Source organism: Pempheris klunzingeri, chromosome 21, assembly GCF_042242105.1.
Source record: "Pempheris klunzingeri isolate RE-2024b chromosome 21, fPemKlu1.hap1, whole genome shotgun sequence".
In the NCBI taxonomy this organism is placed as follows: Eukaryota; Metazoa; Chordata; class Actinopteri; order Acropomatiformes; family Pempheridae; genus Pempheris; species Pempheris klunzingeri.
Genome location: NC_092032.1, coordinates 9,550,574 through 9,569,222, shown reverse-complemented (window position 1 = coordinate 9,569,222; position 18,649 = coordinate 9,550,574). Strand labels below are relative to the sequence as shown.

Sequence of the window (18,649 nt, the reverse complement as noted above, 5' to 3'; positions counted from 1 at the left end):
AGAATGACAGTGACATTGTGGAATATGGGAATTTGCATGCACACGGTACTGAATGCGTGTGTGTGTGTGTGTGTGTGTGTGTGTGTGTGTGTGTGTGTGTGTGTGTGTGTGTGTGTTTAGCTTCTTCCACCACCTCAGCCTAAACAGAATCCCACGGTGGAACGGCATTGATCAAAAGGAGGTCAGACAGGGCTATTGAACTGCCTTCAAACACATTCTGATTAGTTAGATGGTAACACTGCACCCATTCATCTTCTATGGCAGGACAGGGCCCACCTCAAGTACTGCAGGGCTAATACACAACATTTGGAGAAATAGAGATGGACAGAACTGCAAGCAGCGAGGACAGGAAATTGTTTTTATTTGAATATGCCAACACATTGTTCATTGTTAATATTTTCAGACTAACAAGTGACTAATGTGAAAGGGTATGCTCATGGTACCCTTTCTCACCCACAGAAAATTATTACTCAACTCTGCAATTTCTCTCATCTCTATGTAGCATTATAGCGTGCTTTAACTCATTGTTTTGATTTACCATACTACAACTTTATTGTTTTGGTTTACTCTCACTGCCCTGGTAGTGGTGATGGTATTTTTGCCATAAAAGGCAGCAGTTTTCAGTGAGAAAGCTCTTAAAGCCCATCATATATATCATACCTGCCCAGGATAACAGGCAGAAAAAAAAAAGTGACTAGCAGGTTCACAGTAAAACTGACGGCGTATTGGGAGACAGAGTTCAATGTCATTTTCACACTTAATTTACCAAAACTAACATCTCAAATTTTCTCGAACTGGTCAACTGCTAGCATGAACTCAGTACACTGAATAGCTGATTTAGCACACTTGTTTTTGGGAGAATATAATGAATGTAGCAAGCTAAAATCTGCCACAGCTTTTAATAAACACCTTCTCCTTTCTGTTCTGCCTTTCAGCCTTCTCTGACTGTGGGATGAACTCTAAAGCCTACAACCAGAGAGCTTCCACGAGTGCTGCCTTTGACGCGCTCTTCATGGCACATTTTGCTTTTGATGTGTCCTATAATGAGGCATTGTTCTATAAACGTCTATACATTCACCCAGAACACCGTGTATGGCATTGATGTTGGCAGTGTGAACGAGAGTCCTCGAGTCAAGGAAATCACAGCAATAGTTCTTTACAGTGCAGTTTGAAGAGGAATACATCTTTGACTGGAAATACTAGTTAGAGTGAACCCAGGTAGGCCATTGTATTTGAACTGTGGAGAGCCTGGATGATCATTTGTTTTTGCACATACTCTCATTCTAATCTACTGTAACCAAAGCTTTATTCTCTGTTGATGCATTCATCTTGCAGCCTTCTTCCACTTAGATGATTTGTAAAAATATGTTGAAGATTTAAAGATTTTAGAGACTGAAAGAATGCAGATTACCTTGTCTCGACTACTCAATTGCATCCAGCGGTTCAGACAACTCCGCTCCTCCCAAGTATCAGCACTAATTAAAGAAAATTAGCTGACTCAGGTATTTTTCAAGGAAAACAAGGTAGGTAAACAGAGATTGTCAGAATATATACAGTACTGTGCAAACGTTTTAAGCAGGGGTGAAGAAATTATGTAAAGTGAGAATGCTTTCAAAAATATTAAATTAAATTATTTATTCTTATCAATTTACAAAATGCAATGTGTAAACATTGCAAACAGAAGAAAAATTTAAATCAAATCAGTATTTGGTGTGACCACCCTTTGCCTTCAAAACAGCATCAGTTCTTCCAGGTACACTTGCACACAGTTTTTGAAGGAACTCAGCAGGAAGGTTGTTCCAAACATCTTGGGGAACAAACCACAGATCCTCTGAGGATGTAGGCTGCCTCAGATCCTTCCAGACAGACTGGATGGTGTTGAGCTCAGGGCTCTGTGGGGGCCACACCATCACTTCCAGGACTGCTTGTTCTTCTTACGCTGAATATTTCTAATGACAATTTTTTATTACTAATCAGTCGAGAGCACCTGCTGCCATTTTCTGCACCCCAGTTCCGATGTTTTTGTGCATAGTTGAGTTAGTTGGCCATGTTTCCATGTCAGAGTTTTGGCTTTTTGGACGCAATTCTTCCATGAAGACCATTTCTGGCCAGACTTCTTCGGACAGTAGATGGGTATACCTGGGTCCTACTGGTGTGTGCTAGTTCTGAGCTGATGGCACTGCTGGACATCTTCCGATTTCGAAGGGAAGTAAGCAGAATGTGTCTTTCATCTGCTGCACTAAGTTTCCTTGGCTGACCACTGCGTCTAAAGTCCTAAACATTGCACATTTGTGCTTCTTCAAAATAGCTTGAACAGCACATCTTGAAACCCCAGACTGCTTTGAAATCTTTGCCTGGCAGAGATCTTGCTGACCTTGCAGTATAACTACCTTGTGTCTTGTTGCTGTGCTCAGTCTTGCCATAGTGTATGACCTGTGACATGAAACTGTTTTCCACAACCTCACCTTGGTAGCAGAGTCTGGCTCTTCCTCACTCAGTTTTAAGCCTCCTACAGCTGTTTCAGTTTCAGTTAATGACTGTGCTTCAACCTACATATGAAATTGATGATAATTAGCACCTGTTTGGTGTAATTGGTTAGTCATACACCTGACTATGATTCTACAACATTCCTGACTTTGTGCAAGTGTACTTAGAATAATTGATGCTGTTTTAAAGGCAAAGGGTGGCCACACCAAATATTGATTTGATTTCGATTTTTCTTCTGTTCGCTCACTTTGCATTTTGTATAAAAACATTCTTACTTTACAGCATTTCCTCACACCTGCCTAAAACTTTTGCATAGTACTGTGCACATACGTAATATCAAGAGAGATAAAATGATGCCTGAATGAGTGATTTTATGTTACCTCTCCAGACCAGGCGTCCTGAACCGTAGCTGTGAGACCTCTGGTTTTAGGGCTGTTTTTACTGCCTTTTTAACCTGATTTGCTGGTAACAAGCTTTTCACGACTGTGGCAGCGAATACAACACACATGATGTGACTATCGCTAATGATATAGGTCTACATTTTTCTATGGCTGTGGCAACGTGGTGGTTTTTCTCTCACACAACGGGAGAGATCCACTTCAAACAACAAACCCACTAGATATAGATAGTAATCTGTATCTGTTCAAAGTGATTATCTGTTAAATTTAATAGCCCTTATAACCTTTGATCAAATCACTATTTCTTAATAGCAGTCAACTGACAGCAAAAGTAGTCAACTGCAATGTGTCTATTGTGAGTTCAGCCATAAAAGGACAAACTAAGCAACCTTACAGAGACAGGGATGACAAAATTCAATTTTTAGTTGTTTTGCTGTATCAGTATGGATGGAACATTTCTAGAAACTAATTTGATAATCCTTCTGAGTACGAGTTCGTATTATCTGTATTGGTGTGTAATTGCTGTGTTCTAAACGTAGGTATCCCAAAAACCCAGAAATCTTTTGAAGTAGGGACAAAATTGATTTAATCAAGCAGTGGCAGCTTGTGTCCACTTCTCTGTGCATGGATATTGATGGAGGTAAGTGTTATTGACAAACCTGACCTGAAAACAAATTGGTCAGTTCAGGCAAAAAGCTGCTCCAATCAGCACAAGGTCAACTCCTAATTGCAGATACCAATTCCTGTTCACCTTAATTGTGCGATCCATGCAATTTCTAATGTCCATCGCATGACTAAAAACCACTGAACCCTTATTTAGAACTTGGCTTAAACGGCGCAGAGTAAACCAGTCCACAAAGTTTAAATGTGTTGTACACAGGCACATAATTCAGTGTAAAGAAGCACTCAAATGGAGTTCGAGGCATGGATGATTCCATATATGACAAATCCGTCCCAATGTGTTTGTCTAGACTATGACAAGGAAATAAATTGAAATGTCAACAAGTTATAATGAATGCTTCCAGTGAGCCAACACTGGGACGTGCTGTGCAGAATCTCTAGCTCTGTTATACTTGGCAATGAAATAGAGAAATATGTGGCTCATTGTTGATGTTGGATTAAGATCATACAGCGATTTCCAAGGATGAAATCTACTCTTTTCTTTCAGTTTAAAATGAAAAAGAAGTACTGTCTACATACATTCCCTTCCACTGTGAATCCCTCCCATCAATTACATCCATTTATCAGCTTGACAAGCAAACAAAAACCAGCCACACACAAACACATTCTTGTGGAGTTACACAAAAACCGGAGCCACACATCTCTGGATAAGAATTCAGAGACTCTTCCAATTTTAAACCATTTGATTTATGACACTAATGCCACATTGTTATAGTGCTTCATATTTGACTGTGTACTTTCAGTTAGGAATGATTGTGTGAATGTGCATGCATGCAGAAATAATCACTCTTACCTGTCTATGATTGCACACATGTCTAGGCTGACGTTCTCAAAAGCTCCGATAGTGCCTTTTTCCACCGCATGCAAATCGGCTGGTTGGTCATCCACTAAAATTGCCTGCATGCAGCCCTGGTATGAACGCTGGGAGGGGGGGAACAGTGTCTGGAGAAAGTACCCTGATGCAGCAAGAGAAACAAAGAAAAACACAAATTCTTTAACATTACACAACATAGCGAGTTGGAGATGAATAAACTGGGTACTAACCCAATTTTGAGAAGGAACAGAAACAAACAGAGATGTAAAGCAGCTTGTCTTTGAACAATGAAGTGAAAGAGATGAAACAGTGTAGGAAGACAATAAACGCCCACCGTGAAAAGAAGACCTGCTGTAGAAGCACAAAAACCAGCCACACACACAACTTAACAACATCATCCTTGACGAGGGACAAAGGACCTGCCCAATGCATGGTTAATGTCACTTTGAAGCCATGAACCTTCATCAGTCCTCTTATTTTAGAGCTTATCCACAAGGCCCATTAGCCTTAATACCAGTGCTAAGGCCGCAATAGACTAGAGGACATATAGGTTTTACTATATACAATACCTTTATGAGATACAAGAGTCAATGGCCCGTCCAGAGACAGCACTGGGCCTTGACTGAAATGAGGACAAGACTAGGACAAAACTTTGTGTGTATGGTGTGTGTGTGTGCATGCTAAATATTTTGCACGAATGAAAGTCCATGGATACATGATAGGTGTGTGTATTTTACAAGTACAAATCTGTCTTTATGCACCTGTGTTCAGTGTGTGTGTACTGCATACAGTCATTACACAGAAAGATATTACAGTGTACAGGCACTGTCAGATGTAGGAGATGAGAGCCTAGAATTCAATCTTTGCCACAAGCACACAGGTCAGTCATAAAACACTGCTGCTCAATGACATCTCCATCATGGTGATGTTATAAGCTGTCACACTCTCCAGCATGTGAATTAGCCTCAAGGCCAAAGCATCAAAAAGGCTTATTATAGAGGGCATGTGCACTATGTGTGTGTGTGTGTGTGTGTGTGTGTGTGTGTGTGTGTGTGTGCACCTACACAATTGCAATTGTGGTGTGACTGGCTGACACACCATCAAATGCAGCAGAAGAAAAGTTAAATGAGTGTGTGTGTGTGTGTATGTGTGTTAGAACTGGATTCATCCTTTTCTTCACATCTTCTGAATTTCATTTCTTCCCCCAAAAGTTTCTCCTGTCATTCTTGCCATCTGCCTATTCTCTGGCCACACCTGTCTGCTGTCTTTCCACAGCAGCGGGAGAAAGACAGAGAAAGGAAAGAAGCAGAGATGGAAAGGAGGGAGAAGATGGGAAATGGAGCAGACTACAGCTGGCTGGCAGCAGTTTCTGTCCTGTGGATAGCATATGAATGCAATGGAAACGTAGCCATCCTGACAGTTTGGCAGAACGAATGGAGCAATGCATGGAACGATGAATGGATGGATGGTCCTAATTGTCTGTTGGGTATCACTTATTTTAGCCCATATACTGCTTCATTTTTTTTTTTTTCAGATATGCAACTGAAAATGTTAGTTGGAATCTATATCCAGTGATAAATCAATTTTGGATTAAGAGGTTATCACCAAACAATAAAGTAAGGAAAATAAATCTTGATCGTGTTTGATCTCTGGAGAAATAAATGCGTATTGGATAAGAAACTGAACTACTGTATGTAATTCCTCAGCTCTGTCTGCAATCCACCTTTTAAAAGTACCTTTAAGTAACCACCTAACCTCCTGTGACCCTGGGGGGCAATTAGCAGCTGTAATGGGCAGCTGCCTTGTGCTACTTTGAACACTATACCACTATGTTCATCTGGGCATTGTCTTATACTAAATTTGCAAATTAAATCAATTGTCCTTGACTAATAAAAGTAAGAGGAAATGTATCCTCATATCAACCATGTGTCGCTCTATACGCATTATAAGCAATGACCAATCTTAATATGTTGTTAACATTTAGTCTTACAGTCCTCCTCCCTTTTTTCATTTCCCCTAAGAAAAGGTCATTTTTCTTTCAAAAATGTATCACTGTATCATTCAGAATGCTGCAGTGACAAACAAAGGAAGATACAGACCAAGATTAAAGAGCTAAATTCCGACACTTGGCAAACAAAGAACAGATGTGGTTATACATCCATACATCCTCAAGCTATCAAACACACCCATAGCTTAAATCCAAGCTAAGAATGTCTGATCACATTTAATTTTTCCCCTTAATGCAACACTGCTGTATGATTTTAATTGCAGTATAAAGAAAAACTCCCATAACCTCTCAGGAACTGGAACAGCAGCAATAATCCCCTGCAGTCTTGCTGGCACTCAGTCACAGCCCCCCTATTGTGCCCAAAGAGCTTCTCATACAACACACACAGGAAGACCGGCAAAAGCTCCCCCTTCTTCCTCAGCACCATCTGACTGACACGGCTGGCTCTCAGGCTGCAGAACACTTGTTTCCACATCCCAGCAGATTTAGGGGGATGTATCCGCTTTCAGATGAGATAGGCTGGAAATCAGCCAAAATGCTCAGATGTTAAAATAAATATTCTAAGGATGCAACCCTACAACATATTCAGAAGAGATAGAAAATGTTTCCAAAAACAGTATGCAAATTCTCTCAAAATCAAAATACACACCAGGAAAAACACATACTTACAGGACCTTATAGAACACCTTCAAACAGATTTAAGCATGTGGCTGGAAACATGCTACATCTTACAACAACAGGGAGATGAAAAAATATACATATTGCAGCGACCAAATAATCCAACTGGAGTGTTACAACACTTTATTTTAAAAGCCCAGGAAGGTTTTGCATTATGACTGTAATGGTAGTTTAAGACCGTCAATTACTATCAGGATGTTAATTATTCATGAACATAAAATAAATGTGAGAAGAAACGTGACATTTGCAAAATTATGCCAAACATCTAGCTAAAAAATACTGTGACGCTGTTTGGAGTTATACAATTGGTAAGGAAGTGGAGATTGCAAAACTAATAAAGGAAATGCAGGATGCTCTTTTTTTCCACAGTTATCAAACACCAGCATGCTTCAGAGTGGAACATCCAATAATTGACTACTCTTTCATTAGTATATTCATTTGTCCCCTGGTCCTGAAAAAAGCACGACTTTATGGCCTTGTGTGTGTGCATGTGTGTGTTTGTGTGAATGTCCGTCTCTCTTCCCTCTTGAGAAATTCAATTTGTGGATGTCTCGTGTCAGTCACTTACTAATTTCTCTAAGCGCAGCGTCAGGAGTGAGAAACTACTCCCCGTAAAATAGGCTTTGGGTTCAGGAGGCTGCTTCTAAAAGCAGACGCTCCAAAGGATAGAGTGGTGGAGAAGAGGGGAGACGAGGGGAGGCAAAGGAAGGGGTCGACCCGGTTAAAGAGGATAAGAGGGATGAGAGGAAAGAGCTGTGGATGAGGGCCAAAAAAGAAGAAAAGAAGATAAACTTAAAAATTGAAGAGAACGGAAGAAAGAAGGGAGGGAAGGAAAAGCGGAGAAAAGAAAACGGAGCAGAAGAGCAGAATTAAGAAAGAAGGCATAGCTAAGGATAGGATGACAGAGGCTCAGAGCCAAGTCTTTTCCTCCTGACATGTGAAGTATAATATCCCTTAACTCTGTGACTTTGGGTGTAGGCAGTACCGTGTGCATTTAAATGCCACAGAATCAGAAAAGACAGCAAGGCAATTATATGTACAGCTACATTCATGACTGGTCACTTTAGTGCCTCTGAATTCAAACAAGGAATTTGTTATTTCAGTGTATAAAAACGAAAGCAATCATGTTTGTAATGAAGCTTTTATCAGGGAATCACTGTAATAAATATAAAAACAAAACATAATTTTAAGTGACGTAAAAATTAGACATACAAAATACTGTTACAAACTAAAGAAGTTGACAAAAAATTGGAAAAAAGTAAAGAAAGGAAAATGTATTAGCTGCATATTTGCATAGCCTTTGGGAATGGTACTTGAGCTGCGTAATGTCCTATCATACTCATTAAAATACATTATACATAACCACTTAATGCAAAATTGGTAATTTATTATGTTAATTAAAGCACTAATTAGCAAATATTTTTATGTCAGCATGCTTGTCTTCATATAACACGATTAATCGATTGTATTTATATTAATGCTAAAAATGCTAGTAAAATAATTTCCTTAATTAAAAAGAATATTTATGCCTTAAAATACTTAATAAACTCTAACAAATGAACTACAGACACAAGCATCACGAGCAGGAGAAACAAACGGTAGCTGGCCTGTATTTGTTTGTATTTTCTGAGCAAGGCAGTGAGAGAACTTTAACAGCCTCTAGATAATTGTTTTCTATGTTTCACACTTAATGGAGACACAATATTTGGCCTGGAGGACACAAAAAGTAATCAAGTCCCACTGGTGAAACTCATGTGCCCACGTGAACACTCATTCACTTTCTATTTGATTAAATACAGACTAGTAATTATCTCACATTATGCCGCCGTGTCAACTTTTGTGTGTGTGTGTGAGTGAAGGTGCACAGTCATCGTTTGAATGCTTTAATAGGAAAATTACCCAGGTACATCGATTCTCTCCCACTTTAATCACATTGTGTAATACTTTAAGTGTCAAGTCAAACACTGTTCTTTACACTTTGTGTGTGTGAGTATGTGTGCATGATGCGTGTATAACCCTGCATATGTGTGGCTGTTAGGTCAAACTGGAGTTTTGAGAAGGAAAGAAGTTGTAAGAGGAGTAACAGCCACAGAAAGGTGCGGCAATTAGAGGCGGGACTAATCTGCGACACAGAAAGGAAAAGATGGATGCACACAGCACCTGGGGGGAAACTGCTGACGTGAGGGAAGCCACGGGCAAACGGAGTTGCCATAAGTTACCGTTCAAAACGCTGTGGAGATCTACGGCCAACTGTGCAGGACTGATTCCAATACAAGATTGGATTTGTGTTAGCTTTAGCTTTAGCCACGGAGATGGGCACCATTTGAGTGGTTTGCAGTTTTAACCTTTTCATGTCCACATGTGTAAATGGTTGGGTATATTGGGGTTTGCACTTTAAAATCACTTTATGCACTTTAATAGAAAGTTAAAAACATAAGTAAAAAAGTATAAAAATGCTAAAAGAAAGAATAGAGAAACAAACATAATAAAACCCCTTTTCTTATATCATCCAGCAGCACACAATGTATAGTAGTACATGGGACAGCTACATTGGACCCATCTTACTGATCAACAACTGTTGCCAATGAAAACACAGCAGATTGACGCCTCAAAGCCATGAAATTTAGCAGATGGCTATCCGGATGACTGAACCTGCACAAATCTGACTCTCAGCAATTATCTGAAGCCTCATCCTGTATATAAAAAAAGCAGATTGCTCACGATACTGACAGGGTTTCTGCTAATTGTGGCACACTGACAGAACAGTCTCATTCACATAGAAAGTGCTGACGGAATACTGTTAGAGAGCTTTAGGACAGCTTAATGCGCTTGGCCTCTCTGACTCATCAAGCTGAGCGATCAGAGAGAGTAATTGAGGGCAAGCCAAAGGGTAAACTATCTTTTTTACACTGACTATATTATTCTGTTACCTCTGTGCTGGGATGGAAATTAGCATGTGAGAATGTGATGGGGTGGAGTGTTTTGAATGTGTGCTCTCTCTGTTTCAGTTGTAAGCTGAGTGCGTTTCTGTGCGTTTGTATGCTTGGGCCTTTCAGAGCATGTGATCAGAAAACACCCGCGCACTGGTCATGAAAGTTCACAAACATGCATGCTCACTCTAAGCCACATACAAATGGCTTGAGGCCTTCATTGTAAATCTTTGATAATGGCCAGGCAGGGCACTGAGTAACAGAAAATCAGATCAGATCATGAAATTGGAGGACTGAGCAGTATTCAGTCTAAATCTTAAGTAAAGCCAAATCAAATCAAAGTCAAAAAGCCAATATAATTCTCACATGTACAAACAATGTGCAACAGTACACATACCTTTTCCTGTGAAAAAAAAACGGATGGACATTGTTCCAAAAACGTCTAGCTAAAACTTCTCCTCTAGCCTGGCCTAAGTTTCACTGTACTCCTTGCCATTGTAATAATCAGCAGTTTTGAATTCCCTGCGGCCTTCAGACTTGTGTTTACCACCAGGCTCCCTGCTCCTCAGCGTTCATTATGTCATGTAAAACTAACAAGTAAAACCCCAGTCACAGTTGCTGCCAATTTTGCCCACACACTAACTCTGTCAGGGGGACAGAAAAACATCTGAAAGAACATCGTTGTATTTGTCTGAATCATAGCAATACATGTAGTGTGTGTGTGAGTAAAATTCTCAATATGAAACAGAAGGAAAAAAAAGGTGTTTATAGCACATACCGTGCGGTATGTTGTGTGTATCTACCTGTATATATAAGAATATGAATATGTCAATTATGTGTGTTTGGAGCATTGATAATGTGTAAATCAACGCAGTCAAAACTGGCAAAAAAGTGATGTTCGATAATTCGCACATTGGTTCAAACCGTTCTAGTGTCTACTTTTCACCAGTATGCACGGCCTAGGCAGTTTCATTGGTTGAAGTGGAAGCGTCGGCACATTCGAGAACTTGCGAGGCAGACAGCCGCTGTAGTGTATAGTATTTCATCTCCTTCTCCTCTCAAGCCTTCATAAGTAAGTACCTGCTATTTATTCAACTTTGCTGCCAAAAACTTCTTTTCTCGTCATCTCATTCCTTGTCTATACTTCTCCTCTTCACTCTTTTATCTTTCTTCTCTTCTGTGTCACTCTTCCCTTCTCTCTCCGTCTGTCTCCACTGCCCTCTTCAAGGGATAAAGGCATTACAGAGATCCTCTCTTCTCAGCCACTATCGATTCCCAACTCAGTTTACAAAAATCAATGAATCACCAATTGGATCAAAACGGAGACTAGAGGGTGAGAGGGAAGAGGAGAGGAGAGGGAAACATGAAAAAATAACAAAGCAAGGAAATGGAGTGAAAGTTTGGGTGAGATAAGCAATAATAGATGATAAAGCGTTAATATTGAATGATTCTGCAACACCCTAAATTTAAAAAAATCCAAGAAAACCCCACAAACAACCCTTGTAAAGTGAGTTAAAAAATCGTATAAGTAAAGAGTACAAAGTCATCATGGGCTTGAGAGGGATTCACTCAACATTAGCAAGGAGTAAATTAAGATGGACAACAGAATAAAAGAATGTGGATGTGTGTGTGAGGTGCTCTGATCCTTATTGACTGGCCTGGGGAAATGGTTTCGCTTGATGGAGATTGTACTCTGATAGAGAGACAGGGAGAGAGGGGGACAGGGGCCTGATGGAGCTATCAGAGCCCAGACTATCTCTCATAGTTACTGTAATTTCATACAGGTGCCCACATGCCCAACACACACACACACACACACACACACACACAAAGTCACACATGCACACTTAGATACGGACCATCTTCCAGCAGACGGACAGCGGTGTCAGGCATCATTAACCTGGCGTCTTCCTAATTCAGACATATTGCGGCTGCTGCATATGTATGTGTGCGTGTGTGTTAGTATACGTTCCTCTCTGTATGGTTGTGTGTATCGGATGATGTAGCTGTGTCTGTGCTCTTGCTAAGTGAGCAACTTCCTGAACTCTGACCACTGGGATATAGATTTCCAGGGAGATAAATGATTTGTAGACATATTAAGCAAACACGCACACACACACAAACACACACATACACGTGCAAACACAAACACACACACACACACACACACACACACACACGGATGCGCCCTCTGTTGGTATAGTTCAAATAAGACATTTCACTGAGCCCTAACATCAATACATTCCTTTACAAAAATGTTCTAGAGAACCTTATGGGTATATGAACCATAAACTTCTCCAAAGAAAAAAGCAGCTTAATCAATATGTATTATAATCGGTTTCTTTGTCCTGGGCTCATTCTAATTAATCAAGGAATAAGAGGCTATGCAGTTAAGCAAAAAAGGCCTATTTGTTTAAGAAAACACAGACACCAAAAAACAGATTCATGATATTTTGCAGAATTACATGAAATAAGTCCAGACCCTCTGAAACACAAACTGGATGTAAATGGATGTAAACCAGATGCAGTTTTCTGTCCCTCTGTAAGTGTAATGAACATCTTACACTCTGATGCTTCCCTTGCCTCCCAGATGGGCACTGGGGAGGAACGTAATAGGACGACAATGAATGGAGATGGAAGTGAGGGCTGTGTTGTTTTAGGGGTGACCCTTACCTCCCAAGTGATAGGTTCCTCCCGTGGTGATGGTGAGGGGTGAGGTGGAGCGCACCGCAGACGCCTCCTCGCCATCGATTGTCAGCATGGCAAAGTTCTCCTTGGCGACCAAACGTGTTGCGTGCCATTGGCCGTCATTAAGGCCTGTGCCTGGAGGCGGAAAAAACACACAGCGTGAATCATAAACACTGTCTATTTGTGTAAAACCTTCTTGGTGAGTGTAAAGTTTGAGCTGACTGACTTCTTGGAAGAGATTTCTGCCAAAAATATTTCAGATCCACGTTCATCAAAAATTCAGCACCACATCCTTTCATTTATTTGTGAACTTTAAATTGACACAACTGTATTTGTAGCTTAATAACAAAATACCAGAGTGTTTCCTTTTACAAGATTACAGTTAACATTGTTAAAGGAAAAGGCGACTGGGTGACTCATCGTGCTGAGAGGTACGTGGGTGGTGAAACTGGTTGCACTCCTGTCTTTTCACACCTCTTATGTCTCCATTTAAGCTGCCGGGTGACTGTGGCTTCAGACAGAGTTAAGGCATGCTTAGCAGAGGATAATTTTCCTGCCTCTACCACATTTTTTTCCCCCCTCACTTGTACACGTATTCTCATATATATGCCAATGCTCCCCAATTCATCTTCCTTTCTTTTTTTTCTGTCACTCCCTCTCTCCCCGCTTCCAACCCGAGTGGAGCTTCCAGTCTCAAGGCCCCAGTGTCTCAACTCCATTAACTCTCAGAGAACCCTGTTTGCGTCCGAGTACCAGAGTGCGGGCGTGTGTGTGTGTGTGTGTGTGTGTGTGTGCTAGCTTTGAACACTCTGTGCAAGTGTGTGCAAGTGTGTACAAGTCTGTAATGTGTTGCGTCTTCTGCATATCGCAATGTAGTGTGTATTCCTGCTCTCCTTTTCTCTCCCTTCCCCTGTAGCTGCGCTCCATTAAATAAGAGTGATGTTTTGGAAAGGGACATTACTACTGGAGCTGAGAGAGAAGCCAGCTCACTCTCATCACCCTCTCGTCTATACATCACCTCTTACTGACACCAATCTCTATTCATCCTTCGCTCCCTCCCTGCCTCCCTCTGTGTCCCTGATTCTTTCTTGCGTCTCTCTGTCTTTATTTCCATCCCTGTATTTCTGTATTTCACTTTTCCCTTTCTTTGTCTTTAGACACCTTTCCTCTTGTGGTCATCTGCTGCAGTGTCCGTCTTTTTCATTCAGCTCAGCTCACTGCCTCACTGACCGTAACACGTCAATACTGAGGACACTGTAGTGAAGTTCAAGGTACGGTCATGTGCAAATCAATCTCAGTAGAGTGCATATACTCATGGATCTGCATGCAGGTCAATACACATGTACCTCAGCGCTGTGCATGTGTCAACACGTTTGACCCATGCAAGTAAGAGGCTTGTGTACAAGCTTCTGTTGCGTGTGCGTTTACTTTGTGTGAGACAGTCTCTGTGTGTGTTCACCATCTACAAGGCGCTCTTCCGCACAGTCTATTTCTTCCCATTATGCACTTGGAGGCCCTAACTTTCACGTCAGGGAGTCTACAATAATTAATCTCCATCAGCAGGGTGACCATGTGTATGAGTGTGTGAGATCATGGCAGTGACCAAAGAAACTAAGAGCCAAGATGGCCACCTGCCGAGGGGCTTGACCGCTGTGGCCTTGTTCAGGGCTCTGCTGGTTGAATGCGCACACAAATATACACACACATGTAGCACACACAATACACGAGTGTGATTACGCATAAAAAAATCCCACTAGCTATGTCAGAGAGTAAAATACAATCATACAGTTCAACATTGCATTTTTGTAGTGCTCGAGGAGTCACAAACTGGAAAGAAATAGTGATAGAAAATTAGAGGATGGCATCAGCTTTGTGTGAATGACAATAAAAAAGTCAATTCTGGTAGAAAGCGACCTTGATATGCTTTTTTACTGACAGTGACATTTCTGACTGTATATCAGTTTGATGTAATCACTATCAAGCTCTCTGCTCCATCTCGTCCCTCTCTATAACCTCTTGAATTTAATGGAAAATAGATACTGTGTAACCTCATGTCCCCTCATCTGTTTTACATCACCTGCAATAGCTTTGAATGATGAGCTTATCAGTGATAGCAGAGTTGAATCTTTACAATCACCGTAGCACACACACACACTCTCACAAAAACCGAATCGAACACACACAAGTACGTGGCGCAGTCTTTCTGTCACACACGCCAAGCACACGGGCTCAGATCACGCGCATGCCGGCTGTCTGCCACAGATAAAAGGAGCATAGATAATGAAGGAGAGTAGAAGAAGAGGCGGAGAAATGTTCAGATTTGACCAGATATGACTGTTTCAATGGGTTGCTTTGGAGTTGTCAGTCACATGCAGGGGCCTGATAATAAGGTGGACAGCTAACCAGCCACTTTGCTCTGTTTTTGTTTTCAATGAAATGAAAATGAAGAAACAGCATTGTGCGTTGAACAGCATTGTGGGGTCACTCATCTCCCACCCTCACAATGAATACTTAAATACTTACTACTTAAAATATCTGAAATCTGAATGTCTTCTAAACTGAAAAATAACCCATTAAAACAACTGAAAGGTTGAGAGATACACTGATAAATAATGAAATTTGGCTTTTAGAATTTTAGAATAACATTTGGCCCAGTCTTGCCACATTTTGGCACTTCTAATTCCATTCCATTAAGGTCATGTAGCTCTTCACAATTCCCTAAAAGGCTAAAAAACAAAACAAAAAAAACCCCCAAAACACACACTGTCATCTATGAGTGCGTAATTTATTATTCATGTCAGCAGAGGCATTAATTCAACGAGTTATACATGGAAACCTTGGAAAAAGACTCTTCTGTTAATGCAGATAAAACCCACATGTTAAACGTGACTGTGCAGCAAAAGACCATCTGCATGAACAAGATCAATGATGACATTTATGAGAGAAGCGCTATGTTATTTATTATTAGATAGCTAATTATATAATTAGTGATGTCCAATATAAGTGTTATAATGAAATAACCACATCTATCGTGATGAAACAGTTTTTGTGTGTGCTTGATCCTTTTCTGCTGTGTCTTGTATGAACAGCTGTGGACATTGCATCGACCTACCTTCCTAAATATGGTCAGGAATGGCCTTCTTGTGCCAACTCTGCACAAGATAAATAATGAGAGAGTTGTCTTTGACCACTGTTGCCCACAATAACTGCGGTCACTGGGAACGGTTTTGACAGAGTACATGAACACTAAAAGCAATCTGATTCCACTTTGTTCTTTGCAGTATTTCTGGAAGAGTGAAGTTTTTACAATGAGGGGTGCTCTGCAGCTGGTGTTGCTGTTCTGTCTGTGTGGAACATGGGCTCAAGGAGAGATTGGAGGAGCTGACCCGGGTTTACGGGCGAGTGGCCAGACTAAGAGGGATATGTGGGATGAGCTGAGAGATCTGGTGGATGAACGGCAGTTGGAACTGAGGAACATCAAAGCTGAGCTGCAAACCCAGACAGCCAAACTGGCTGGTCTAGAGAAAGAGAACGCAGGTAGTAAATCAGTAATAATAATCTGTAATGTTTAGGCTGTTCAGTCTTAATGAAAATGAATTCAGATCATTCTCATCATCACTTAATCTGACAATTATTTTGTCTTTGAAATGTTTGGTCAGTAAAGTGAAAAATGTCAATCACAACTTCCCAGAGCCAAAGCAGACCTATCTGAACTGCTAACCAGCACCCCAAACCCCAAAGAAAGAGGGCAAATATTCACATTTGAAAGGAGTTGAAGAGTTAACTATTAGCATTTGTGCTTGAATGATTAGCAAAATAGTTGCAGATTAATTTTCCATCAGTCCAATTCCTTAATTCAATTCATTAACTGACTAATTGTTTCAGATACAGCTCTAGATCTAGATAGGCTAAATCCAAATAAAGTTAATGTAATTGCATGGGACCTGACTGGTTCAATAATGTTCATAATCAATGCATACGAACAACTTAGTATATTAATTCAGTAACCTAACAGATAAATTACCAATATAAGAATATATTAGTTGTTGTCAATGTAGAATTACACATTTCAGGGATTCAAAACAACAAATTCACGATAACAGTTTCCCTTAGTTGTTGTAAAATTGCTATAATGCCTGTTGCAGCTTACTGCTTATTCCTTTCCCAGAAAAACAAACAAACAGACAATGCCACCTCAGAAAAGTCAATAAAAAAAGGCTTTCATTTAGTGGATGTAAGTCAAATATGGTGCCATACCAGCCATATCAGAAACATATTTTATGAAGATATTGTGGAATGCTACTTTAGACAGCCTTATGTAAAAGAACCTCATCCTCAGCCTCCATGGTATTTCAGTGATGAGCTCCAGACTGACAGCCTCTGAAAACAAAGCCCTTACAGGGGAGCTGGAAGTGACTAAAATTGAACAGCAGCTCAAGAAAAAACTGGAGGAGTCTGAGAAACTGATATCTGGTATGTAATTACCAAAATCACAGACATGACATGAGGAATGACTGATTCTAATGCTTCCAGTACAAGCAGCAGAACTGGCAGTCCTGGTTTCCAGAGTGACAGCCAGTGAGAAGGAGGCGCAGGAGCAGAAGGAGGAGGTGACGGCTCTCAGGAAGGAGCTGGATATTTCTAAGACTGAACTACAGCTCACCAAGAACAAACTGGATGAGATGGAAAAGACAACTGCAGGTATTTCGACAAGAGGACAAAAATACACACTTTCATACTTTAATTGCAAAGCCTGCTTTAAAATATTTCTACTGATTTCCTTGAAGCTAACCATTTGTTTCTATGCTTTAATTTTGCGATCTTTAAAAAAAAATGGACCAGAGTTTGTCATTTTGTCTCTTGGTTTCCATTCTGTGTTTACAGCCGCCCCGAAGCTGGCTTTCTCTGCTGCTTTGACCATTTCGGGAAAGATCGGACCATTCAGTACTGAAACTCCACTCGTCTACAGTAGAGTCTTCACAAATACTGGCGGGGCTTACAACCCAATTACAGGTATGCATTACCACAATCATTGTAATATTACCTTGTAGACAGACAAAGCTGACTCACTCTCTTTTGTTGTAGGCGTCTTTACAGCACCTGCCAAAGGAGTCTACTATTTCAGATTCACTGCTTTCAACAACAAGAAAGGAGAATGGATGGCAGTAAACTTTTATCATAATAGTCAGAGGATTTTACATAATTCTGAGCAAGCTAATGGTCACGCTTTCATTGCAAATGCTTTAATTCTGCAGCTGGAACAGGGGAGTTTGGTCTACATGCGTCTCCAACAAAACTGTGGGCTTTACGATGATGCTAGCTCCTTGAACACCTTCAGTGGTTTCCTGCTGTTCCCTTTGTGATTTTCAGATGTAATCTGATATCTTCTCACACTATCCTCTGTAATTAGGACACTGAAACTGAGCGTCATACACTTTTATTTTTCACAAATGCTGACATAAATTATAATAGCGTCATTTGAATAAAAAGCAAAATAAAGTTAGCACACCACAATACCACTGCGTGAACAAATGGTTTTCTTCTGATTTTTCTGTAGCAGTCAATACAGTACACATGACAAATAACTTGATTGACTTAATAATGCAAAACGCAATGGAATTCACAATAACTTCCAAGATAAGATTTTAAGTTCACTTATTCTTCTAGATGTAAACAACTCCAGACTCCTTTAGAGGCTGGTGCCATGTGTAAGAATGTCACAGATCAAGTATTAGATGATTTACCCAGTGATGCTACTGCTCTTGTCTACTTCAGTCATTGGGGGACGTGTGGAAACAAATTGTTTTTGGTGGCAGTTGTTCAGTGGCATAATTCTAAAAAGAAACATTTTAGAATTGTGAAACTGTGATGTCCCAGATGCACCAACACAGTGAAGACCAAAGTGTACCAACACAGTGAAGACCAAAGTGCACCAACACAGTGAAGTGCACAACATGATTACAGT

At 40.5% G+C, this 18,649-nt stretch overlaps 2 protein-coding genes across 2 annotated transcripts in view; one reads left to right on the top strand and one right to left on the bottom strand.

The window, feature by feature from the left end:
- cntnap2a (contactin associated protein 2a) overlaps window positions 1–18,649 on the bottom strand; it is a 319,930-nt gene that overhangs the window by 105,572 nt on the left and 195,709 nt on the right. The window contains exons 10-11 of the mRNA XM_070852601.1: window positions 12,670–12,819; window positions 4,360–4,522 (exon numbers count right to left, since the gene is read on the bottom strand). Of these exons, the coding sequence (XP_070708702.1) occupies window positions 4,360–4,522; window positions 12,670–12,819 (313 nt within the window). The remainder of the gene's footprint in view (window positions 1–4,359; window positions 4,523–12,669; window positions 12,820–18,649) is intronic.
- LOC139220768 (cerebellin-2-like) lies at window positions 15,926–18,047 on the top strand. The gene is made up of 4 exons (XM_070852602.1): window positions 15,926–16,221; window positions 17,218–17,385; window positions 17,569–17,697; window positions 17,770–18,047. Exons 1-4 carry the CDS (start codon window positions 15,993–15,995, stop codon window positions 18,045–18,047), a joined length of 804 nt encoding a protein of 267 aa, XP_070708703.1. The 5' UTR covers window positions 15,926–15,992.

Bases quoted from the DNA above. Each gene is read 5' to 3' on its own strand.
- LOC139220768 (XM_070852602.1), top strand. From the start codon at position 15,993: ATGAGGGGTGCTCTGCAGCTGGTGTTGCTGTTCTGTCTGTGTGGAACA. The intron at 16,222-17,217 runs GTAGTAAATCAG...TAATGCTTCCAG, and splicing joins TCTAGAGAAAGAGAACGCAG to TACAAGCAGCAGAACTGGCA. The intron at 17,386-17,568 runs GTATTTCGACAA...CTGTGTTTACAG, and splicing joins GATGGAAAAGACAACTGCAG to CCGCCCCGAAGCTGGCTTTC.